At 33.2% G+C, this 27,270-nt stretch overlaps 1 protein-coding gene across 4 annotated transcripts in view; it reads right to left on the bottom strand.

The window, feature by feature from the left end:
- rsh (Rap GTPase activating protein radish) overlaps positions 1 to 27,270 on the bottom strand; it is a 180,718-nt gene that overhangs the window by 3,373 nt on the left and 150,075 nt on the right. For all 4 annotated transcript variants that reach the window (XM_085199470.1, XM_085199472.1, XM_085199469.1 and 1 more), the window contains 11 exons: positions 16,414 to 16,675; positions 10,688 to 10,868; positions 4,467 to 4,611; positions 3,753 to 4,010; positions 2,979 to 3,108; positions 2,493 to 2,656; positions 1,564 to 1,795; positions 1,291 to 1,452; positions 973 to 1,124; positions 659 to 771; positions 69 to 251 (listed from right to left, as the gene is read on the bottom strand). In XM_085199470.1, the coding sequence (XP_085055596.1) occupies positions 69 to 251; positions 659 to 771; positions 973 to 1,124; positions 1,291 to 1,452; positions 1,564 to 1,795; positions 2,493 to 2,656; positions 2,979 to 3,108; positions 3,753 to 4,010; positions 4,467 to 4,611; positions 10,688 to 10,868; positions 16,414 to 16,675 (1,982 nt within the window). The remainder of the gene's footprint in view (positions 1 to 68; positions 252 to 658; positions 772 to 972; positions 1,125 to 1,290; positions 1,453 to 1,563; positions 1,796 to 2,492; positions 2,657 to 2,978; positions 3,109 to 3,752; positions 4,011 to 4,466; positions 4,612 to 10,687; positions 10,869 to 16,413; positions 16,676 to 27,270) is intronic.

Raw genomic sequence — 27,270 nt, 5'->3', positions numbered from 1 at the left:
AGCAATTCGAAATATTGACTTTTTAAAAAGCTTAAGTTTGTTTGTAATCATACCGTATGCCTACTTACCACTTCTATTCTAAGGAACTGTTTAGCATGATGGAAGCAAGCCTGTAAAAGTTCAGGTAGGTCGTAATGTTCCGCTGCACAGATTAGTCCCGGTATTGAGGCGCACGTGAGCGGGCAACTACCCGTGTGAAGATAATCGAGCAAAATCCTGAAGGTCTCCGGGTCAAATTCTATTATTGAGAACTGAAACAATTAATTGTATTAGAAATAATTTAAAAAGTGAAGGGTACAAATACAATTATGTACTGTAACAATTATAAGAATTTCAGTCATCCTAATTTCTTTGCGAGGTCAGTAGTAGCGTAGAGCATATGTGTAAATGTGACAGCTGGTGGGTGCGATCCTGCCTTGACGAAATTAAATATTTAATATTTTAGCTAGAGGCAAAGCACGGCGTTGAATTCCGCCAATCAACACGCAATGCTTCCCGAATTCGGCGAAAAATGGAGAATAGAATTATCTTTATGGGAGCGGAGTATCTTAACACTGGATTTAGAGGTTCTCTCTGCCTACCCTGCTATGTAAGGGATACAGCGTGAAGGTAAAAGAAAGCTAATTATAACTAGGCTTATTACAAATGAAATGCCTACCTCAGTTTGGGCAAGCTTAGCGCGATCTACTTTTTGTGCATCTGCACAAACAGACAAACGCGGGACCGCGAGCGCCGCATTTTTGTCCTTATCTTTGTCTTTACTTTCTTTATCTAAAATTATATAAAAATAATAGAAAATAATTTGCAATGTTTTCTTTTGTCATACATCCTAATCTATGAAAAATACTGTTATTTTCTGTTATATTGTTTTTACTAAAACCACATTCTGCTGATTAAATGTCTATTAAAAGTCAATTAATATTTAAAAGGTCGTCTGTGAGTATAATAATATAGCAGAATTAAAAAACTTACTTGAACAGTCTTGAGAGCTCGCCCATTTCTTTTTATCTTCAGCGTTGAGTTGTGAATGTTGTTTTCGAATGGACCTTCCCCAACCTGCTGTGATAGTACCCAAACGAGAGAATGCTCTCTTGACCATAGGAGAACTTGGCACACTTTTTGGCCTGAAATTTGACATTTCGAGAATTTTAAGTACCTATAATAGTGAAAAACTCATTATCCTAGCAAGGACACCAGGTTCATTATATAAGCATATTTTAGAGTTTGGAGTTTTAGAACAAGTGCACATATTAAGGACAATCTGAAGTATTATAAAATAAGACAATATACCTTGGTGACTCGATATCAGGTACTTGTAGAAAGTTACTACTTTTCTGCCTCGCGGGTGTTGGTGATAGAAGTGTTGGAGCTGGTCTTGCGAGAAGCTCCGCCACCGGCACTTGAGGTGATCCAAATCCAGTTTGTATACCATAAAGCATTTCTTGGAACACTCTGCAAATATGTCAAAAATCACAAATAATATCTTTTAAACGTGGTAAAAAAAACTGTAAATAAATAAATATAAAATTCTCTATTAATGAGTTAAAAAATAAACGAACTAACCTACTCCTGACACCCAAAATAGCTCTTACACCGATGAACTTAGTTTTCTGCTTCGATTGACCCACTAGGAATACCACATCGAAGAGTTGAGCATTTTGAGCACAGTTTAGTTCATTATTCAGAAATACTCTTGTAAAGTCTTTGGCTAGTTGGTCGTAGTCCTCAAATTGATCTCTTACTGAATCCAATAGTGGGGACGACGGTCTCATATGTCCGATGGGTCGCCACGATCCTATGGAAAATTACCATAAATAGATTTACTTAATTATGTTAAAATCTATAGTTTTAATGATTTTACTTTTAAATAGTAAGTAATATAGTTCTATAGTAGAACAACTTTACTAAAGAAAAGTATTTATTTTCGTTTCATTGACATTCAACTATTTTAAGAAATAATTCGACACATTACTAACTTTTGTTTTGTGTTTTCGCGCCAAAAGGGATCAGAAGTGATAAAAAGTGTTATTTGGTGTTTAGCTTTTGCCAAGAACTTTTATTTTTAAATTAGGGTTATAAATCGGGTATAGTACCTACATTAACGATCTTAAAAAATATGGCCGAATTATACTAATTAAGTAAATAGTTAGTTATATATATATAGTACTAGCGGCCCGCTCGCGGTTTCACCCGCGTGAACTATGTTATTATTAATTTCTGTCTCCATGACTACGTCCTAGTGACGTCTATGCAAAATTTTAGACTTCTAGCATTTGTAGTAACGAAGTTTCATACAAACTTTCGACCCCAAAAACAACCCCTTAGAAATCGAATATTGCAAATTCCCGTCTTAGCGAGCACCTACGTCCTATAAATAACTCCTATGCAAAATTTAAGAATCCTAGGACATGTCGTTTCTGAGATTTCGTGATGAGTGAGTGACTTTTCGATTTTATATATATAGATAATAATGAAAAAACATATTTAAGGACCTCTTCTATATGGTTTTGGTATTTGTCCAGTTTCAGCATGATTTTGTAAATTAGCCACAATATCTTCGAGCATTTGACTTCTCGTGCGTTCTTGCATTCTCGCAAACTTGGGCGCTGAATAAGACGCTCGTTCACCATTCACTATTTTTGTAAGCAACCATTCCCTATAATGAAAATAATTATATATTAGTTAATTATAATAAAAATTATAATACGTAGTAAAAATAAGTTTCTATTATTATAAAATGAATGTCGTGTTAAGTTAGTTTAGCTCCAATAAAATGGATATTTCTTATTTTTTACATTTCCAAAGTGTTATTCCACACTTAAGAAAGAGAAATATGTTTTAGAAAGCGTAAAAATTTTAACGTGGCGGGATTTCAACCTGTGCCTCTTAAAAACCTTCTAAGAGGCGTGGATATTTCTTGAAAGAATACTCATATGATTATTTCAACAGCCAGGAAGCTTGGTAATTCTCAAACCCACCTGAACATGGCTCCTTTGTCGAATACACTCTGCTCCCACAAGTAGGGCTTGTACGCACCCACTTCGTCTCTAGTAACCACCGACACTTCATATCTAGTGGGACGCTTTTTAATTTTAGCTGACACCCGCACTGAAAATTAATTTTTAACCCTTTTTTCATTTTTGGGGGCTTTTTTAATTTTTGGGGGCGAAAAATAGGAATTTGTGAATATTATTTCTATGCTCTTAAAATTTTAATTGTTCATTCTTATACGTTGTATTTTCTAATTTTTTTTTTATTTAAATAGTAAATTCTCAATTACATATATATTATATCTAAATAAGCGGTGTATATTTTGTTTAGATAAATACGATCTTTATTTATTATTTATTTATTTACACTTTATTGTGCACAATTACATATTAAGAAGAAAAAGAAGAGTATAAAAAGACAATGTTAAAACAATTTCACGCCGCACGTGTATTTTTTTTTCAACTTCGCGCTGTATGCCGCAAGTAGCAGGGTAAGCACCTCGTCTAGTGTTAAGACATTCCACTTTCTATTATACGCCGCTTTCTGGAGGCATTGCGTGTTAAATGGCGGAATTAAACACCGCAGTTTTGCCTTGACATCAGATCGAGGAAATGAAAATATTTAAAAAATAATTTAATTTCGAAGGTACGCTTGTGCCATGCGCCACGCTTAGCCTCAATTTTTCTATCAATCTTTTCAAATGTAAAAATATGAACTAATCTTTTAATAAATAAAATGTAAAATTCAAGAACACTACTCACCCAATATAAATGTATGTAAGAAATGGCTTTTAATACAAGCAGGTGAAAAGGCTGTATTGTCCGCCTCCAGGAACACCACGCATACTATATCGTTACCAATATGACGTTTTCTTTGTAATTTCTGAGCGTCATGTTTTTCATAGGGTAAAAGGGTTGACACGTGAAACATAATTTCTATTCCCCTCCAATTGGTATATACGGAGTATAGCCCGGTGAGGTCGTGGACAGTGTCTAAACCACCTTTGTATTTGTCAAATCCTGAAATTATGAAAACATATTTTTTCATAACACTATTGTGATGCTTCTCCGTTTCTTAAGAAGAACTTTAAGGCCGAATTCACACTGTAGTGCCAATCACGTATAAATTTGTTTCTTATGTCTAGTGTTAAGACATTCCTTTCTCCACTTTCTGCCGAAATCTGTAGGTATAGTGCTTAGTGGCGGAACTCAACGACAAGCTTTGCCTCGACTCCAGAGCGAAGAAAAGAAAATATTACCTATTACATTTCTTCGAGTAGGAATCGAACCCACAACTGGCCACGCTTATAGTTACGCCACGCTTGTGCTCCTGCACCACGACTGGCCTAAATTTACTCAAATTATACCTATATATATTGTATATAAAAATCGTTATTTATTAGCAATCACGTAAAAAGTTTCTACTTGATGTAGCTATTACGCGTGAATAAGAAATTACTAAATCAATTAGTATACCTTTGAGGCGAACTTTTTCACCGAGAACTTGTAGAAACTCCTCGAAGAGCGATGAATTTTCATTATTGTCCAAAATTTCTTCTTCTGTGTATTGGTTTTCTTTTACATATATCACACCGACCTTTAGCTCGGATTTGATGAAGACCTGAAAAAATAGTTGATCGTTATACTTTTTTTTATTGAGAAACGTAGAGTGAAATTATTATTTGAAAACGAAATATATCCAATATTTCAAACTTTCATCGCTCTGCTAAGGCGGTGTTGAGAACCGCCACTAGACACGCAATGTCTCCGGAATTCGCGGAAAGTGGAGAACGGAGTATCATAACACTAGATTTCCTGTCTACCCTGCTATGTACGAGGGATACATTGTGAACCTAAAAAAAATACAATAATAGTTCATGGTTCTAGTCAGAAATTGCTAACCTTATTTAAGGAAGCGATAATACCGTAATCTTATATTTTATACGACGAAAACTAATTTATAAATATATTACAATAGGGAGTCAATTTATTTCAGTGTTACGCTTTGATCGAAAGTATCGTTTACGTGTAACAGGCTCTGGGGAGGTGGGGGTGGGGACATCTTTATTATTATAATGAGAAAGATAACTTGCTTATCCGATCCTCATATTTATATTTAGCGAACTTAGCTGTATTTGGATATAATAATATAATTTGGTCAGTCATTTATCCTGTTCTTCCCCTTGTACCAAAGTGTTAAAACGCTCGGTTTCCCACTTCTGAATTCTGAGGGCAATGCGTGTTGAGTGGCAGAACTCAACGCCGCGCTTTGCTTATACAGAGCGAAGAAATGGAAATATGAACGTAAATAAATATTTCACTTTCTCGAGTGGGGATCGAACCCACAACCGTCGCGTTACAGTCACACCCTTGTTCATTGGTACCTTTTAAAATAAAAGGTAAAGATATAATGAAAATGTTATTATAGTCATAAAACACAAACAAATTATAAGTTATTATCGTATCAATATTATCTGAATGCAAACAGTTTAAAGTTTTCATATTAATCCGGATTACTGGAGGACTCTCCAATAAGTCATATTGAAATTGAATCAGTAAGTCGCTTTCATTGATTTCTCTCTGCAAATGAAATTGATGTTTAGTTGAAATTTAATATTTAATTAAAATATAGAAGTCTCGATACAAAATTATCTGGACAACGAAGACATGTAGAAAATTTTATCAAAGGACTAAAATAATTTATTTTTGTATTATTAATGGCAATGCAAGGCAATATAATCCAATTGTGTTCCTAAGACTGGTCTCTCTGAAGAGTTACATTTTTTTTAAATGTATGCCTCCAGAACTAACTTAACTATTTCTATTTTTAACTTAACCATTTCTATTTCTTAAGAAATATATTAAAACTATAAAAACAAATAAGGCTGCAAGAATAACTGAACTTACTTATTAGCGTATCAAGGTTATAATTTGATCTATATAATTGCGCACTTTATACATTACAAGAATCCCGTTCTTATTATTGTAGTGGGGAACGGAGTATCTTAACACTAGATTCCCTCCTACACTGTGGAATATAGCATGAAGCTGATTTAATCATCGTAACTGTTTTTATTATCGAACGTAACTTTAAGAACTGCTCAAATTTATAGGCGAATACACAAGCACCTGAGTAATTAATGGTTAATTCAGTCTAATGTCACAATTACTTCACTGTGTTACGCATTTATACGATCTTAATTGTCTTAACATAGTAATTTACTTTGCTTGATTTGCTAAGGCAAGTTGAAATATATACAATTCTAAAATCATTAATTTATGTCTGTGTCAGTCTTTTGGGTAAGATCTAACTTACAAAATACTCGTATGTGAGAGACAAAGGGGAGGTTTACTGGTAAAAAAAGTATTTAATATTTTCATCTCTTGCCTAAATATTTGAGAAAGAGAAGACGGAGAGACGAAGGATTTGATTTATAGAAGAAGAAAGCACGGTGATTTGCGCCAATCAATACGTAATACCTCCAGAATTTGATGGAAAATAGAGAATAGAGTGTCTAACACTCGGTTCTCTCTGTCTACCATGCTGTGAAGGAAGGTTTACCGGTAAAATAGTGTTTACCTATGTCGTAATTGACGATATATGTAATATACACAAACATTTCTGTATTAATAATAAATTAAAAATTAAGTAAGATAACGAGCAGGGTTCTTCTGGATCAAATTTCTCATAGACGACGTTGATATTTATAGGATAGACTAGCAGTGTTTGCCTTTGTTAATTTCTTAGTGGTTGTTATAACATAGTGAGTAATGTGCCTGACGCATCCTCAACTAACAATTAAAGTCTTAGTTTTATTATAGCCATAAAGAACCATTTTTTAATTTCTTATATTTTATTTACTTTATATAGGTAGATATAGATAGAACCTTTCCTTCGTGTGCTTTAAGTATAGGTAGTACTACCACTCTTAGCATTCTTAACGCTTTTTGTCTAATCAGGATATTAACACAAAATTTTGTTCTGAAAAACTATTATTGGGAGTATTTATCAATATTACAAAATAAAAGCCATTAATTAAAAAAAATCTATTTGTTGGTTATTTGTTTGTGTGTTTATGCACGCTTATCTCAGAAACTTCTAAACGGATTTAAATGCAGTTTACACTAGTATATTTTGATAAACTACTTGTAACGTGTAACATAATATAATTTTTTAAATCGCTTTATAAATATAAAAAGTGATTTGTTTGACAAATAGCTATAAAATAACTATAAAATTATTGTATTTAAAACTAAAGTATTATAAGAGCACGAAATTAATTCAGATTAGTAAATGATAATTGTATAGTTCAAGCGGGCGAAGCCGCGGGCGAGCCGCTACTATGATAAGTAGATATACAAACAACTACGATCACTATACTGAGATAAAACATATATTACTACTACAGTATGTAGACCTCATATATATTATATAACACTGTACGTAACAAAGCATGTACCGTCTGATGAAAAAATCATTTTACGGCCTTTCTCTGTAATAAAGCAAGCATAAAAGTATTAGTAGGTCTGTACCTCGGTACACTTTTTGCGTGTACTTTATTACTTTACTTGTTCGACCCGCAAATTTGTTAGTTGCGGATGAAATATTCATATAAATGTGAGTGGTACTGCTATATTATATATCTAAAATATATTTTAAGGTGGAGGTCGTCGTGGCGACGGTTGTGGGTTCGATTCCCACTCGAGGAAGTGAAATATTTATTTACGTTTATATTTCAATTTCTTCGCTCTGGTTTTGAGGCAAAACGCGGCGTTGAATTCTGCCACTCATCACGCAATGCCTCCAGAATTCGGCAGATAGTCGGGAACGGAAAGACTTAACACTAGGTTCCCTTTGCTTACCCTGCTATATGCGGGATACAGTGTCTTTAAGGTGTTTAGTAATTAAGGTAATTTTACCTTATAATAGATTCACAAAAGACACATTATAATTATGCTATATAAAAATGACGAGGCTTGTGCAGGGACACAAGCATGCGACTGTAAATACGATAGCTGAAGGTTCGATTCCCAACTCTGCCAATCCTGCTACGTTCAGAATATAGCGTGAAAATAAAAAAATAAACAATGATATATAGCAATTTATAAGGAATAATGGAAAAATTACTTTTTACTATTCTCTTCTGTGTGTAGGTAAGGCCAGTCTCGACGTTAGTACCTTTACAAAACTCCGCCGCCCCAGTGATGCGCACTAGGGGCTATAAACGCTTTTAAAGTGCTATAAAGCAGAATAATAAAGTAGAAGTTTAATTTGCGTTATATTCATAAATAAAACGTAAAATAATTATGTAATTTTTCTCTGTATTCGACATTTTTCAGCATCGAAAATTCATATTTACAGATATATTTTATAAAACATTTAATCATTCGACTGAGAGGCTCTTTAAACTACTATTGAATATAGAATATAAGACGTGCCTCTATTTTACATTATATATCATCATACAATTTAACACCTGGTACCACATCACAAACAAAGGTTAAACAAACATACGAGTATACCTAAAGCTTTTTAAAAGTGTTCGGTCCTAAATACTCGAACCTAAATCAACTTAGCCCAGTACCACTTACCGAGGGAACAGACGTCACATCAAATAAATACGAACCAATGAATCTAAAGGAAAATAGAAAACACATGTCATATCAATCAATTCATGTACCAGTAAGTTTTACTTTCAGTACATTTACGAAAGACTGAGCGAGCATCTTATTAAAAGTTCTTTTAAAAGGTCTTTTGAAGGTAGTATGTAATAGTTTTTATTATTTGTATATTTCAATCAGGTGAAGTATATATGTGGGGATGGAGCGTGTTAGTGGGGGTGAATGGAGACCATTAGTATTCGCGACTCCGTCAGCCACGTGTGCCATTAACGGGATTGGATACTTGAAGTTGATTACTTTAGAGGTGTATTTGGAGATGTGTTAAGCTTAATTTAGTTCTATATAGACGTTGCATATATCTTCATACTTCAATAGTAATATAGATGAATTTTCTATATATTTGTCATTGTTTAATGAATGATATTGAAAAAAAAAGTATTTAAAATATACCATTTTGAGATATTTATAACTATGTTTATATAAATATATTATTTATTAAAACTTATTTGATTTCGTTATCCGTTGTAGGGGTCGCAGGGGCACACCGTCTAACGGAATATACCATAAGGCTAGATTTTTTAAATATTTAATTGACATAAGCCTATAGATAAAAGATTAAAGTTTATTAAAGAAACCTATTTATAATTCTTATAGTCTATTAACTTATATTTAAACATACAGCAACTGGAATATTCATAAACACTAGACACTAGACAGAAACTCTAACACAGCAAAACTCTAAAACCAAATGTATTTTAGACAAAAGCCAAAAGCATTGTTTCATATTGGAAATATTTGGAGTTGAAATTTCATATGTGGGCATTAATTCATACAGTCATATGGAAATGTCTGTTATTTTCACAAAACCCGACATTTAAGTGAATGCGAAATGTAAAGGACGGACGGCGTTCGCTCTCAACAAAGTTCCGGCTTATACCTCTGACGGCACCTAATGAAAATTGGCAGTTCACTGGATCGACAAACTTACTCCACGCTGCTATGGTTTACGAAATTGAATCTTATTTTATCTACTCCTAACTTCGTATTAGCACAGTTCCGTTTGTTTTAAAATTAGCAACGGAAAGGTGGCTTTCGGAAAACTCTATTATTCCGACTGGAGGTAACGATTGTACGGAATAACAGAGAATACTCGGAACGAGGAACGAGTAAATATCTGGAAGAGTATTTTGTAGAAGACTTCTTCATTTTCAAAATAAGCCTTTTTAAGCCAAGAGTATTAAAAAGCAGTGCTTTTTAAGTAAAGCAGAATTTTATTTTTCGATTTCTATATTGCAAAGATGAAGATTTTAATATTTTTTCCACCATTTCCATGTTTTAAATTTGCTAGTGATGCAATAAAATATTCAAAGGAAAATTGTATAATTAACTTCTTATTTTTAAAAGTTTCTTTTTATAGAATATAAAACAGCGTTATTTACACTAAAATTAAAGTTAGTTTACGCGCCTCTAAAGTAGTTGCTTGATACTTGTCATTAGTTCATTACAGTGATTAGTTGCAAGCCCGAGACGTGAGGGAGTAAGTTACAGCGGAGGGTGGAGAGCGGGACGGAGACGATAGGTGTCCCCCCTTTAAAAGGGCCTCATTAATGTTTCACGGCCATGAACGGCATCGCTTGTTCCGTAATTGGCAAATGAAAAAATAATCGCAGGGGACTTTTGTGTTATTTTATTCCAGGCACTGGTTTACTCTGAATGCCAAACGAGGTAAGACACTTCGGTTGAGGTGGATTTTATTGTACTTCTATTGCGATTTTATCTTGCTATTAACTATTTACACATTAACCTGGGAGGGAACCCCGCTAATATTATTTTTTGGGGTGAATTTATTTGCAAAGAATCTAAATTGCCAAGGGATCTGTTTTTTAAATGGGGAAGACCTCGTTAAGGTTCATTTGGGAGTCAAAATAACGTTTGTGGGGAATTATATTTCATTGTACCCAAATGACTAATTTTCACAGTTTATTTTTATCTATACATATGTAAATAATAGTTATTTTCTATGGAACGAATAGACAACGGACTAAATAGTTAAGAATAACAGATAAGCTACTTACTTGGTCTAATTTCAACAACTCTTCAGGTGTATCAGGCAGCTGTCCCAGCATCAGAGGTGGATTTATATTGACCTCTTTGCCCAGTGACCTCACCACTTCCTCCCGATTGTAGCGGTCGGCGAACACGCAGGATGCCGGGATTAGTCCGTGCACCGTGTAGCTTATTGCTCGCACGAGAATTCTAGAATATATATGTATTGTATATACATTATAATACATTTTAGTGTGTTTAGTCGAGGCCAGATATATTTATGTTATTTAGGAAATTATTTAATTTGTTCTTATAAAGTGTAAGGGAAACTAATATGTTCTTATTTTAGCCCAAATAGCCCAAATACAATTATTGTTATAAATGTAAAAGTTTGTAAGGATGTATGTCTGTTCCCCTTTCACGCACAAACTGCTGAACGAATTTAGATGTAATTTTACAGCTAGTATATGTACCTCAGAATAACACATATGGTACATGCTTATATAAAGCTTAAGAAGGCAAGCCTCGTTTGAGTCTCTAGTGATTTATAATGTTTATTTTACTGCGTGGCGTTCATCACTCCCACTCTTCTCAGTTCAGTCAATAGTGGCAGAACTCAACGTCACGCCATCGTCACGTCAACGTCCTAATTAATGCTTTCGAGTGAAAATCGAACCCACAATCATCGTACATCCAGTTAGAGGCTGCAGTACCACAAGGGCCTTATAAAATTTCTATAAACAATCATTTAATCAACCATTGCAATTTCAATCTATTCAAATTTAAACATTCACCTCTGGAACAAAAATGTAATCAAGGAGAACATGCGCAAATGGGATTCTCTGTAAAATTTTACTGTTCGATTAGAAGTTTATTTGCTTGTTTTGTGGCTTTCCGTAAATTTTAACTGGCTGCTGGGTTCACAATGTACGAGTAATCGAGGAACGGTGTTTGTTAGTAATATCTGCCTGCATATCAGGTTTTAGTTTATTATTAAAATCTGTTTGTACAAAGGAATATATCAAAATGGTCTTGAAACAACGTGAGGTCATCGTTGCGCAGTGGTACAAGGGTGTTACTCTAACGCGACGAATGTGGGTTCGATCCTCACTAAAGAAATTTTATAAATATTTTTAAATATTTATAAATAAAATTTAATGTTTTCGCTCTGGTACCAAGGGAAAGGGCCCGGCGTTGAGTTCCGCCACTCAACATGCAATATCTCGAAAAATTTGATAAAAAGTGGGGAAGTGGATAGTCTTAACACTAGGTTCCCTCTGCCTACCTTGCTGTATGCGGGGAGCAGCGTGAAATTAATTATTTTAGTTTGCCTTAAAACAACGTAGTACACATTCCTTTAAATTTATTTGGAACTAAATAAATACCAGTAAAATATCTTTGCAAGAATTAATAGAAATGTCAACAAAGGGGCGAAGGGTAAAGAAATTTTGGCAAACCAAGTATTCCCTAATGTTCCAATTGGAATAACGAAGAACTAACTTGAATTGAGTAAACCACGATTATTTCCAGTTCACTGGTTGCGGCTGTTGATTTGAAGTCTAAATGGAGTTACAATATCAAATTAGACAGAACTATATAATTTATGTGTAGTTTATGTGCGTTTGAGGTCGTCGTGATGCAGGGTAGGTGGACAAGAGTGTGAGTGTAACGTGACGGTAGTGGGTTCAATCCCCACCCGGGAGAATGAATTATTATTTATTTATGTGTGCATTAATTCGCCCTGGCTTCAAGGCAAAAGCCCGGCTTTGGGTTTCGCCACTCAATTCACAATGCCTCAAAAAATTCGGCGGAAAATAGAGAACGGAGAACGGTCTTATCACTAGGTTCACTCTGCCTACCCTGCTATGTGAACAGTGAGATACAGCGTGAATCAGATTTATTAACGAATATTCCAGTTTTAATTTAGATTGCAGAGACATGAACATTTAAGTTTAATTTAACATTTTTGATAATAAATGTATATAATAAAATGTCAGCTTGTTCATAATTTCAAAAATGCCCATTACAAGCTCTCTCTTTAAAATGCTCTTGTGAACATAAAATATTTCTTGTGAAGCACGAGTTAATAAGTCAATGTATATATTTCATAACTCTAAAAATTCGAACGAGTCTTTTAATTAAATTCCCGAGTTTTCTTGTCGCTTTTCAGTTTTCCTATGACAGAGAGTAATGAAAATGCCGGAATCCGTGAGCGCTCTCGGAATCTCCAGAATAATTTCTGCGTGACGGAGACATTTTTTTGTAGAATGCCTTGATTCCATGTCACGTCGTGTCACTCTTCACGTGCGCCTTTGTATTATCGCATTATAATCCTATTTTCTGGTTTATAATCTTTACTTGACTTTGGCTTTGATATCTCTATGTCAGTTGGTTCGACCGTATTTCACGTTTCTATAGTGTTTGACATTTGTGAAATTTTATCAGGTTTTTTGTAAGACGCCTTCATAGCGTAGGTAGGTAGATATGGGTTCGATTCCCACTCAGAAAAATGAATTATTATTTATTAATATTTTCATTTATTCCCTCTGGTGCTTAAAATATGATTATTTATAACAAAATTTCACTTTTCCGAGTTACATTTGTAATTTGAAATACCAAAACGATTTTCTGCGACTCTACGTGCTCAAAATTTGTCAACTTTGTACGTATTTGCTTATTTCAGAAAGTGAACTCAACTTTGTTTTACTTAAATTAATTATGTATCTCTAGAGCACGTATCACGAACTTGACATTTGATTATACGAATATTTAAACGAGCGACTTGCACGCGGCTTCGCCCGCTTCAATTTATTGTTGAAATATTTACTTAAATTGTAAATAGCCTATGTGTGAATTTAAAAAGATATAATTAAGATAAAAATATAGTTAAAAAAATAACAGCTTAAAGCTCGTTAAATTATAAAATTCAGAAGAATCTTATTTTTTATCATTTTGTTAATTAACAACAATATAAATAACAAAAAATTAAAAACAAACTACACCAAATTATTTTCTTAACAGACATAAGAGAAATTAGTTTAAATTACCAACTTCGATAATATATTATAGCTTGCACAAAATGTGTATTAGGGTGTAGTTATTAATGGTGGGTTAACATTTCTTGTTGTTTAAACGGGATTCCTTTGAGAGACGGTTCGGAGCTAACGAGTCGACATAATATGAGCACTGCTAACATTTGAGTAGCTTCCATTATTTAGTTATATACATATACGGATATAGTGACTCCCATGCTATAGATATTGACTGTTTAACCAGTTTAGCAGAGGGAACCTGGGAACCTAGTGTTAGATACTCCGTTCCTCGTTTTTCACCGAATTCTGGAGGCATTGCGTGTTGAATGGCGGGCACAACGCCGCGTTTTGCCTCGTTACCTAATGATCTTTTTTGATTTACATGTACGTATTTATAAGTATTAACTATACCATTAGATTATTTTTTGTAAAGGACTAATAACAGTCTCTTTGCTTACGCTTTCTGTGTCAAGTGAGGATAAACGAAGATAAAATCTCTTGTATTCAGTTTACTCCTCAAACGAAAAAGAACCCGGAACCATCGCGTGCAGTTAACACTTCCAACTATTCCACAATCAAATATTTATTTCAGTACTAAAATATATTTATCAAATGAACTCAAAGGAATATAACGTTTTTTTTTTAATTTTTGTAGGTTGTTTCAAGCGTCGCCGTCGCGTCGTTTATTATTTAGATAATATTATACTTCGAGTATAAACAGCTGGCTTGTTATAGGTTATAAGAAAATATTATGGACTTCTGTATTATAGGAGCTTACTGTTATGGGTAATGGCTTACCAAAGTTGTATAATAAAGTGTATCGCTCCAAACAAATGTTTGTAGTAAAAAATCTTTGTGTTCTTTTCATTCTGTCCACATATAAATATATTTGGTTGACAAAATGCAGTTGGTGTCCTATGTGAAACTATTTAATAATTCCATATTATGTCTGCCGATTCAATAAAAGTTAAGTTGTGATATATTTTTTTAAAAAATAGTAAAAGTTGAGAGAAGATTACCAAAATACGTTAAATGACAAGTTTCGGAGATTAGTGTGAACAAGCGCACAGACAAACAGATAGAAATTATAAAAATTAACCAAATAACATTTTATTATTATGTACAGATGTATATATATGAATGTATTCTAGCTGTATTAATATAAATACTAATACCGTTCTAAAGTACTAGGGAAATCTAAATATTTAATTATATTTGAACTAAGTATGTACGCTGTTTTAGACTGTTAATATTTGATTTCCCAAGAGATGGAAAATAAATATTATTGTAGAACATGAGTATAATTGAGCATTGTTTATATATTGTAACGTAAATTTAAGTCAAAACGAATAATGGTGGACGCTATATTATTAGATTTTCAAAAATAAAGTATTGAAAAAAGAGAAAGTAGTACCTAGTCGAAAAAAAAAACAAATAAACCAAATAATAAAATCATGATAGTCTTTTAATTACCTCATAAGGTGGATAAATAAACATAGACAAATTTTTTTTATTGTAAATTGTTTAATAAAACACTCGAAAGCTACTTCATAAGTTGAAGTTAAAAAATATCACCCACTCCATCAATGGGAGGAAATTACGTTTCTCGATTTAAAGGCTATTTGAGGAAAGGTTTATTAAAAATAAAACATTTTATTTTGCTTTTACAAAAAGTAGCTTTCGAGGTGAAATAATGTTTTAATGAAGAAAATAAGCAACAGGTGTATACTTATTTTTAACAATACTGCGACATTCTAATTACAATATTTTTTCGCGAGGTCGCATATTATTTTCAATTTAAGTACAATAATTAATTATTTCTTTGAATGAATAAGTAATAATACTTATTTTTTATTATTTATTATTATTATTATTTCTGGGCTCTGATAATAAGGCGAAGTGCGGCGTTAAATTCCGCCACTAAAACATACGATGGCGCAAAATTTAGCGGAAAATGGGAAACGGATTGTCTTTACACTAGTTTCCCTCTGTCCACCTTCCTACATGCGGGATACAGAGTAAAGCAGAAAAAATAGTTTATGAGTTAATACATTCCAGTTCACTGAAGAAAAAATTGTCAATAATTACATATGCGCATACTTTCTAACTATATATACCTACTATATATTATTTAGCTATCTTATTTGTACTTCATTTCCTAAAATATTACATTTCATCAAGTGGGAATCGAACCGCACATCTGTTTATACAGTCACACGGTTGGGCTCCTGCGCCACGGCTGGCCTCATAGACTATTACATTTACTATCTTCGCGTTTAATACAATTAGGTGCATGGAAGCGGTTATAGTAGTGGTATATGCCGGAAATGGAAGTACAGTACTGTTATATATAGAGACCGTATGTTATATACATATAAGGTATTCGATCTTCTCTGTCTTGTTGCGCTGATAATATATCTTCTTCCTGGGATTAATCCCGGCTTTTACCGGGGTCTGCCTTCCTACTCAACCTACTCCACTTTGCACGGTCTTTTGCGTCCTCGGTGGTTAGACCATATAAATATTGCGCTTATAATATATATTCCGTTTATTTAATAAAATATAGTGGAATATAAAGTAGTTTAAATATGAATAATACGGAAAAATCTAAAATCGTTTTAAGCATTGTTAGTCTTTTCACCTGTTACCTATCTTTGCACCTGTAGTTAATATCATTGATATAAAGATTATAGTACTATATATTACAATTATTAATAGCTTACCTGAACTGATCTCTCGCATTGAGAGTTTCTTGTTTTATCGATAAGATGACAGGTCCCAGGTCTTCATCACTCGTGAAGTAGTTCCAATGTTCGGTACCGTAGAAATACTTTTCATAGGTTTCCTGTTCCACGGAGGTGAGTTCGAAGCCGCCAGCTCTCTCCCATTGCTCTTCGATTGCGGTTTTCTTCTTTGGTGTGCTGCCACCATTGTCGCTGCTGTCTTCTGCCGCTTCGTCGAGCGATCCTGATCTTCTTTGACGGTCTGCATATTTGAATTATATTACTATTTTGCATATTAATATCTCGATGTCTTTTATTTAATATACGAATCTATATTCGAGTTTATCCAATATGATTTTATTGAAAATATTTTTTTTATTACATTGAATAATTAAAATTGTCCACTTGAAACTATAAAAATACTATAAATACTACCCTACGATATTTTAAATACTAATTGACTTTCGTCCAGCTTTATATTTCATTTTCACCTGTCTATTTTTTATCGGTAAAAAGATTGATACCCAATAATTAAAAATGCCAATTAAGTAATTAAATTTTACCAATAACGTCTACAATTAAAATTAAAAACACAACAATAAATATCAATCAAGGACAAAATTTAATTATATATAATTTTAGTAATTAATCTCTGCTAAACTTAAGTCTTTTATAGAAATGGCTTTCACTTCATATATTATAGCAGTATATTATAGCAGTTTGCCGAAAATAATCGACATCGACATCTTGTAAATTAATTATAAGAGAGTTCTCAAGCATCATTAATTGTAAAAAAAAAAAAAAATCATTAGCTGGATTATTGTGAGGCCATCGTTCCATTACTTTGATTACTTATTTTACTTAGACAAGCTTTTCAAATAAGCTTTCTTGGGTGTTTCTATGTATATTTCTTTAAGAAACTTTGTTTTTAATTTGTATAAAAGATGTTATAATAAGTAAAAAGCAATTAAATTAAGAATGTCAGTCGAGCCAGTCGTGGAGCAGAGGCACAAGTTCGATTCCCATTCGAGGAAATGGATTTATATTTATTTTCATTTCTTTGCTCTGGTATAGAGGCAAAAAGCGCAGCTGAGTTCAGCTACTCAAGATTTTGGTGAAAAATGGGGAACGAAGTGCGTTGATACTAAATTCGAATCTACAACCATCGCGTTTATATGGAAATGTTTTGCCACTGCACCTTGATGACCTCTATCTTACTGATACTTATATGTGAATAAAAGAAATTTTATTAAACATCACCTATTTTTTAATGTATAAGGTTTTAAAAACAAAATATAAAGTATTTTTATGTAAAATAGTTTAAACGTAAATAATTTAAAATTTCAATAATTTAAAAATTTTAAACTCCAATAACGTTATAAGCTCAAGCCACACTGTTATCGCAGGGGCTTGTATTGCGTTAAGCCCGAGCTTAACGTGCCCAGACATGTCAGGTTTGATTCCATGTGCTCTCTTGGAATTAGAAGAATGGATTTAAACGTTTATTAAGGTATAGTACGGTAAGTAACGTTTAGTAAGGTAAGTAAGAATATTCTTACTAATTTTAACTGTAGTTAACCGTCGTGGCATAGTGGCACAAACGCATAACTGTAAACGCAAAGGTGTGGGTTTGATTTTCACTCGGGGAAGTGAATTATTATTTATTAATTAATATTTTGTTATTTTCGCTCTGGTAACAAGGCAAAGCGCGGCGTTGAATTCCGCCATTTGACACGCAATGATGGAAAATGGGGAAAAGAGTGTATTAGCACTAGGTTCCTTCTGCTTACCCTGCTATATGCGGGGACTAATATAGTCAAAACTTAAGTCTCTTAGTCAATTCTCATTAATTCAAATGAGAATAACAGCTTACCACGTCTTTCAACGTCTTAAGATAAGATTTTCAAATAACTTAACGTGGCATACATTAGGGAAGAATTATACAACGTCAGCTTAAATTATAAATGCAAATTGTAGGAAGCAAATTGATAATTTCGGCAGTTTAACTTTACATTAATATTATTTTTACGTTTGACAGAGGTTACGTTACGTTACCTCTTAGAACAGAGGGAACCTAGTGTTAAGGTACTGCGTTCCCCACTTTCCGCCCAATTTACAAGGCATAGCTTGTTAAGTGGCGGGCAGTTGGCAAAAACGCCGTACTTTATTTACCTCGACCCCAGAGCGAAGATATGAAAATAGAAATCCTCGAGTGGGAACTGAACCCACACCCTGGCATCTTAAATATTTTATAATAGATAATTGTGTTTGATTCCCATGTTTTATTTTAAGTTTATAAGTTAAGAAGTATTACATAATCTAAAAAATATTCGCGAAGTAGTAAATTAGAATTGACATGACGTACCAGAAAATTATGAAAAATGATACTTTCCTCATACAAAATTACCCGGGAACATCAGACTGACATTTTCCTTTGTCACCTTGTCGCGAGTGAGTTTTGAGCAAAATAATTTTTGGCATTTGCTACCATTAACATAAGCTATGAAACGTTGTAAGTAATGGAAAAACCATATTAAACATGAGATTTTTTACTTCTATTAAATCTGTTGTTTTTCTTTATTATTGTAAGCTGGAAAATAGATATGTATTTTTCCGGATAAAGAGATAAATTTGACCCATAAACAAAACACAAAGGTAGCCTTAATTTTGATATTAGAAATTCTAAAGAATGCTTTGATTATGCCACAATCACGTTAAAATAGAATTAATTTTTAAGTACGTCCTTAAGTCCCTTAAATAATTAAATTATATGTAAAAAAGATAAAAATTATGAAACTGCTTTAGTAATAGATCAGCCTTATAGTCGAGTTTATTATTCTTTAATATAAATATGGATGGTTTGCTGAAAATCCAAACAGCTCAAATATATATATCTATCTATCTATATTCAAACAGATCGTAAGGTAAAATAAGATAAACAAAAGGAAGTACCTATCTAAAGATTTTCGTGAAGCGAACTGCCAAGTCTCAAACAAGGTCAAAATCTTTTAATTTATTTATGAGCTTTCGAGAAATAAAAAAGCAAACTTTGGCTTATGCATCAATAATGTGAGAAAGTGTCACGGGAAATATTTTTGTACCCTCCTATACGATTAGATAGCCTACGCCGAGATGAGAAATGAATATTCTATGCTCCGGGATTGCCGTTTACAAAGTAAAGGCAAACGTCGAAACAGAATGAAGGAATATGAATTTAAGAAAAGGCCGAATGTACAGTGTTTATTTGTGAGAACAAAGCTACCTATTTAGCTTTAGTTCTAATTCAAAAATATTCATGCAATTTCAAAACTGGTTTTCTGTTGTATTGGGTTACTTTATTTGAATAAAATTTCTCTGTAGTAACTATATTCCTTTAATTTTCAGGTATAGTCTTCATATATTATCCACATTCAACCTTTTTATCCATGCCCTCCGAAGGATCCTCGTGGTTTTTACGTGACCTTCCTCCAGTATATTTGATACTGTGTTTTCAAAGGTCAACCGAGATCTCCTCCTATCTGTCTTACCGCTCCATTTTCTCATAAATCTTTTTTGACTTTCTTTCATAATTCATTCGATCGACGTGCCCAAACCAACTGAGGACGTTCTTCTTCAGTCTCTGTCTTCTAGTCTGTTACTAGTAGCTATGTCTTTCCGCATCCATCCCGTATCTTCCATCTCTACTGAACATATTTTCCAACACATCATATGAACTGGGTTGAATAGAAAATTTTAAGCAAAGTGAAGTTTTAATAGGATACCTAATAGTGCTAAATTTGGGGCTCGCCATAATTTTAATAATAATGATGTTTTCTGTACATAAAATAAGGTGTTGCCATAATAGAAAAATAAGTACAAGTATGTAGTTAAAATGTTTCCATTACAGCAAGTTCGTTAATGTTGCTGTAAAAAAGCATTTTCTAAGCAAAGCCATTTCCATTGAAAATAAAATTTTAATCACCGCTGGACTCATTTGCGTTCGACTAAAACATACCTTTGAACAAAATAGACATGTATTTCCTTCTATTCTAAAAGAACACGAAACATTTTTTTAGGTTAGACTTTCGAGCTGTGAAAATTACTATTTATATTTAAAATACTAACTAACAAGAATAGTTGTTTGTTCGATATCATCATTATCATCATCATCATCATCAGCCTGTCCACGTCCACTGCTGAACATAGGCCTCTCCAATGCCACGCCACTGAGCTCGATCTTCAGCTCTACGCATCTTGTTCGATATAGTGAAATATTATATCAAAAGAAATATAATACAGCAATTATTAATAGCCTTGTGTCCATTCCCGGTTGGAGGCGAATATCTCCATTAGTATAATAGAGCCTAAGGCGCGGAAAAGCACGTTGAAGTTTTAAAGGATAATATCGTGAAGATCTTACCGTCAAAAATTTAATTATTTTAAAATAATTAATTATTTAAATAATCAAATTTTAAAATAGTTTACTTAATTAACTTTTTCATCGTTATCTTTTCACAGCTAAGCCACAATCCGCGAGACGTAATTGATCCCATAAGTAGAGCCAAGTGTTTTCTTTGTTTATCTACTAGAACTGCACTCGAATTAAGCACTGGAATAAAAATTACTTTTATTGCTCATCATGTAAAAATCATTTATTTCTATACAGCAGTTATCAGTATTTCAAGTAATTTAAGTTTATTATAGTTTATATTTTTTTACAAGAATTTCATTGAACACCAGGATAAAGACGGAGAAAGAAGAAGACAGTAATTCAACACCTATTGCCCCCAGAAATCGGCGGAAAATGGAGAACGGTGTGTCTTAACACTAGGTTCCCTCTGTCTATGCGGGATATAACGTGCTAAAAAAATAATTTTACTATAACCTCCTTGTTTACCATTAACTAAAGGGGTTAATTGATTTTAGTAAATTGAAGTTGAAGACAAACTAGTGACACTGTGAGTAGGGTATCTGTGACAGCCAGAGACGAGCTGTCTGGCGCCAAGGAGTCGACATCATACTTCATATACATTAAGCTGTTTTAAATGTGATTATACACAAATTTAGTTTACTAGTATAAGCTTTTATGATATGATAGATATTTAATATGATGTAATGCCTCCAGAATTAGAGGAAAATGGAGAAAGGAGTGTCCTAACACTAGCTTCCCTTTGCCACAGCAGGATAGGCAGTGGCTGTAGCGTAAAGCTAAAAAAATATATTGTAGGCTACTATTGCAAAATTAAAATTATTTCCATTTTAATGCATCCAGTAAATCTTTACATTAAAATTTACATAAAATATATATTATTAGTGTATTTTTTATATTTAATTTTAATTAAATCATTCATATCATTAAAACAACTGTGTGACGTTACTTATGAGCAACCCACAAAAAAATACTAATACATAAAATTAAAAGATTTTTGTTTAATTATTTTTAAAAATTATCGAAAATATATACTAACTAAATACAATAAAATGCCCATTCTCACGATCGGTAGCATAAGTATAGAGGATAGAGCCAAGTTGTTTGTGAACGGGTTACCGAACGACTAAGATCCCAGCACTTTGGAGATAACGCGCCGATAAATTGAAAACGTGTGTTGAATGAAATGGAACAGATGGGCAGCTGAAGAGATTATCTCCTAATTAAATTAGTTGAGACTAACTTGGACAAGAATCCTTTGAACATATAGAAGGAACGGTTAATGAGATTGTGTTTCACGCATTTATTAATTGAAAGTTCTTTTTTTGCTTCATGCTTTATCCCGCATATAGCGAGGTAAGCAGAGGGAACCTCGAAACCTAGTTTTTAATACAACGTTCCCATTAAACTTAATGCCGAGCTTTTCTTTGACACCAGGGTGAAGATATTAAGATATTTCATTCCCTTGGGTGAGAATCGAACCAACAACTTGCGTCTCAACCTTTTATGATTAAAACATAATTTTAGATGGTGCCATGGACATCCATATACGTCTTCTCATAATTAAATAAGTATTATTATGGGGCAGGATCACCAAAAGGTAGAATTACCAAAAGATTAGGAAGAAGCGAAATCTTAATAGTGTTTTATACAATGCTATCATCACTCAAGACCACCGCAGCCAACATTTTCATCACAGCCAACGGCCATCCACTTTGCATGCTAAACGCCCCAAGTTTACTCGTGCCGTCCACACGTGTAACTCAGTTGTAATAGTTAGACATTGTTAGTTTTACTCTAAAGGAAGATTTAAAGGTGTTAAATTTTGTAATAATATTATTTTATTCAGAAATTAAATTTTAAATTTTACGTGTAAGCGGTTTTTATAAGCAGTTCAGATTATATTGAAATTATGTCGTTTTTTTTTATTCACGCTTTTTCCCGCAAGGCAGTGCATGCAGAGCAAATATTAGAAACATTGTGTATTGAGTGGCGTAACTCAAGACCGCGGTTTGTCTACCAGAGCGAGAAAATCTAACCCACAATCGTTGCGTTTAGTGACGCTGAGCTACTGCGCGTAAAAACCTAGAAAAATCATTAAAATTGAGATAAAAGCTGCTATATATCAACAGTTTTAAAGAACTTTGGAATTATTTGTATAACAGTTTACATTAATTTAATGTGCTTACCGCTTAAGACGTATTCGCTAAGTCAGCGTTCAACTTAAAATATTTAGCTAGCAACATTTATTTAACAAGAAGCCAATCTAGCTTCTTATTCGACAAAACCTCTAACTTCTGTTCTGGAACGAAACTTGAATATTTACTTTCGAATATCATCTTATTTAAGGCCATCGTGGCGTAGTGGCACAGTATTTGAATGTAAATGCTGATTGTGAGTTCGATCTCGAATGAGTTATTTTCATTTCCATGTTTTAGTAAGACAGCGCGGCGTTAAGTTTCTCGATATATAACGCTATGTCTCGAAAATTGGGTAGTGCTTTGGGACGGAAACGGAGTGTCTTAACACTACTTTCCGTTTGCCTATCCTATTGTATATTGGGTACACCATAAAACTTAAACTGTAAATTTTTTTTTTGATGGGATTATTATAATAAATTGAAATATGTTAATTCGACAGTTTCCATTACAAGCTTCTATCTATTGAAAATAACAAGAATTAGAGTTATATAGAATTTCCAATGCCACTTGAACGTGTACAACCAATGGAGCATTGGAAAACTCACATAATTAAATTGATTGAAATTGAAAAAGTTTTAGTAAAATGCCTTTGTTACGGTCAATTGGGAAAATAATTTTGTTACCTCCACTTTTGTAATTGTATAATTTTGTTGGATTACGCAAGGGTCCTCCCTCGGTGATTTAAGAAATCATTAGTCACTTGTATTCATTTAGAAACATTTTAGGAATCGTATTTATTCAAAGTTTCATGTTTTTTTTTTCTGCTTCACTCTGTATATAACTGGCTTAGTGTTAACACTCCGCTCCGTTGTATATTTAATTCTTTAGTCACTGCTTTTTGAATGCCGGAACTAAACGCCGCACTAAACATTGCCTCGACACCAGAGCGAAGAAAAAAAAAATATTTTATTTACTCGAGCAGGAATCGAACCCACCACCTGTCGAGTTTACAACCACACATTTGTATATAATTATTAATTTATAACTTCCATATATCGATACCATACATCAAGAACAAGGAAATATGTACATACAAGTTTTCACATTCATATTCCCTAAAAGCAGAATTATTATATCTTAACTTAAGGCTTGGGAATATTACTATTATTATATTATCATATATTATTTTCCGAGATCCACATGATAGATGCGTTTTGGAATACATATTTATCAGTTTTGTATGTCATAATCAATCTTGGAGCAGTACTAGCTTTAATGAATACCTACTACAAATATTATTATTTTTGTTCATGTATTATTTAATTATAGACTTTCAGTAATGAAGAAAGCAATAATAGGATGAAAAGTTTTCTTCATACAATGTTTCTAAATAAATTGTAACGGAAATTTAAAAAAGAGTGCAAAGTGTTTTATCACTAAGTTTCTGTTAATGTTAGTTCTGTGTTAGTTGTCTGTAAGAAAGTGGACGATACATTAGGATAAAAGAAAGAGATCAGACGAGCTCTTATATACTCGGAAAGAATATAAAGAAATTGGTCCTATTGTCGAGTTTAAGATAATGATAGTCGTTACATAAAATAAGAAGCCTGTACAAAACTAATAATTGTTTCAATAGTAGAGCACTTCTTATAAGTACTAAGCCAATCAAATTAGCCTAGATTTGTCTAGAAGTGAAATCTATTTCAGCAAAAGTAGCAAGTAAATCAAAAATCACAGATAAAAGAAAGAATCAGAGGGTAGGTACATATTGTTAAAACACACCGTTCCCTACTTTCGGCTGAAGTTTTCGAGGCATTGCATGGTGAGTGGCGGAACTTAACACCGTGCTTTAGTCTTGATGCGAGAGCGATGAAATGAAAATGATAATAATTAATAATTCACTCTCTTGACTGGGGATCGAACCTACAACCATCGCGTTACAGTCAAACCCTTGTGCTCCAGCGCCACTACGGCCGTAACCAGTATATACTTACTTCATCAAATAAAGAAATCTTCTACTTGTGAGTACAAATAATATAGAGAAATCAGAAAATATATTTTACACACAAATGTAATTTAAATGTTTATGCAAAACATGAGAGTATTAAGAGCGCGCAGAAAATTGAATTCACCGTTTACAAAGATATGAAAGCTTGTGTACACTATAATTTTTGTTTACATACAGAAATATAAAATACTAGCGGACGCGTGCAGCTTCGCTTGCTTATTTAGGTGAATTCTAATAAACCCTGAAATATGTGTTCAATGAAATATTTTTAAGAGTCTAAGTTTCTAATTTTATAAAAATCGGTGGCGATTTAAAGATTTTTCCATACAAACTTTCAACCACTTATTTACACCCCTATGGGATGATTTTCAGCTAACTTCATTTTATAGTTAAATTAATTATTTGTGTTTAATTAATTTAAATAAGTCATAATAAACAAACGCCATAACACTTCGATGTCATTAATTATAGTCACGTTTAAATTAAAGTATTTCACGCAATGAATTAATTATGTAGATTTTAGTTACTATAATAAAGTTTTTTTTTTGTAAAATTGTAAGTGTGGTATTAAAAAAAAAATACATGTAATTTTATAAGTTTTTATTGTATTTCAATAATTCCTAACAAAACTTCTTTAATATTTAGAAAAAAGTACTTAAAGATTCTATAAGTTTTTCATACTTTGCATAAATATTAAAAAAGAAAGCCATTTATAAAATTATTATAAGCCGTAGTCTATAAAAATCTAGCAACTTATGGTTATTTTAACATTAGAAGTAGACGAATATTGAAAATGGTGGCCAAGTACTCAAAGGTAAAGTCAACTAGCAACTAGTCTTTTGTGGTAGACTTCGGCCGCTCTTTTAATAGGCTTATAATATAATTTTGAAAGCTTTTATAACAGTTATTGAAGATCTGGAAATTTTGGAACTTTAAATTCAATTAATATTCCCTTTATATTGGAACGAAATACAAGAGTCAGTCATATTGTTAAAATATTAATTTGATATAGTAGAAAATGTGTATTTTGATAATTAGAAATCAGTTGAAAGTTGAGAACGGAATATTTTAACGGAGAACAGAGTGTTTTAATATTTGATTCCCAAGCTCTACTCTATCTTCCTATAAGTAGGAAAAGAAAAAAATAATGGGTAATAAAAAAATAGATATGTAGTACATATAAATATATATAATTCATACATTTAATAGTATAATTGGTTTTTGTGTGGTAACTTCAGTTTCGTATTTCACGCTTGTAAGGCTTGATGACATTTCATTAAACTATAAGTCACTATAATTTACATTGTACACAAATACAATCTGACAAGGCGGCGGGCGCCGGTCACGCTATACATAAGTCATTTCAACAGCTTTCCAAGATAAAGTATATACCTTTTTAAGTATAGATGAAGATTACATTTTTAAACATATTTCTTGCTAGAGGCCATTTGTGGCGCAGGGGCACAAGATTGCATATGTAAGCGCGTCAGGTTGTGGATTCGATTCCCACTAGAGGAATTGGTACCGAGATAAAGCGCGGCGTTGAGGTCCGCTATTCATTACAATGGCTCCAGAATTCGGCGTAATAAGGGGAACGGAATTGTCTTAATGGGAACGTTCCCTCCTGCTAATAAATATTATTTATATTTATTTTATATATATATATATTTTTTTTATTTTAAAAACTACATCCACGGGCGCATAGTTGCCCGTGCCTTTTTTTATTTTATGAAAGTTCTTTTAATGTGGCGTACTTAATTTTGGGACAATTTAAACTGTACTTATATCTAGAGCTTATACTAGAGGGGTTGGATGAGACCCCTACCGACAATTTTTTTTTTTTTTTTTACATATATTATTATAGTCTTTTGTATAATTATTATGTATATAGGTGTGGAATTTTAGATTTGGCCTGGCTTATGCAGAACGCCTTCCTTAAGTTTTTGGATCAGTGCCTCTATCACCCTATCGTCTCTTTGTGACCCCCTTTTAGGTTTGCCCCTTTTAGGTTCGCCTCCACCACCTCCGTAAATGAAGCGCCCACCGCTCGGCTGATGAAGTTGCCTATTGCGTCACCGCCATCGTCAGAGTAATAGACACAGGTGTTGGTGTGTCTCGTCACTGCGACGACTGCGTGAGAGACGCTCTCATGTACTCGGATCCGTGCGCGTCCGGTTCGGACGATGACGACGTCTGCGAAGGTCTGCCCCTGGGCCTCATGGATAGTCATGACTCGCGAACCTGCTCCAGCTCCATATCCCTGGTCTTTCAGCTGCCTTTTCTCCTCCTGCGTGTGGACC

Source organism: Heliconius melpomene, chromosome 16 (genome assembly GCF_056956725.1).
Source record: "Heliconius melpomene rosina isolate 202511_hmr_F chromosome 16, ASM5695672v1, whole genome shotgun sequence".
In the NCBI taxonomy this organism is placed as follows: domain Eukaryota; kingdom Metazoa; phylum Arthropoda; class Insecta; order Lepidoptera; family Nymphalidae; genus Heliconius; species Heliconius melpomene.
This window is presented reverse-complemented; position numbering and strand designations above follow the sequence as displayed.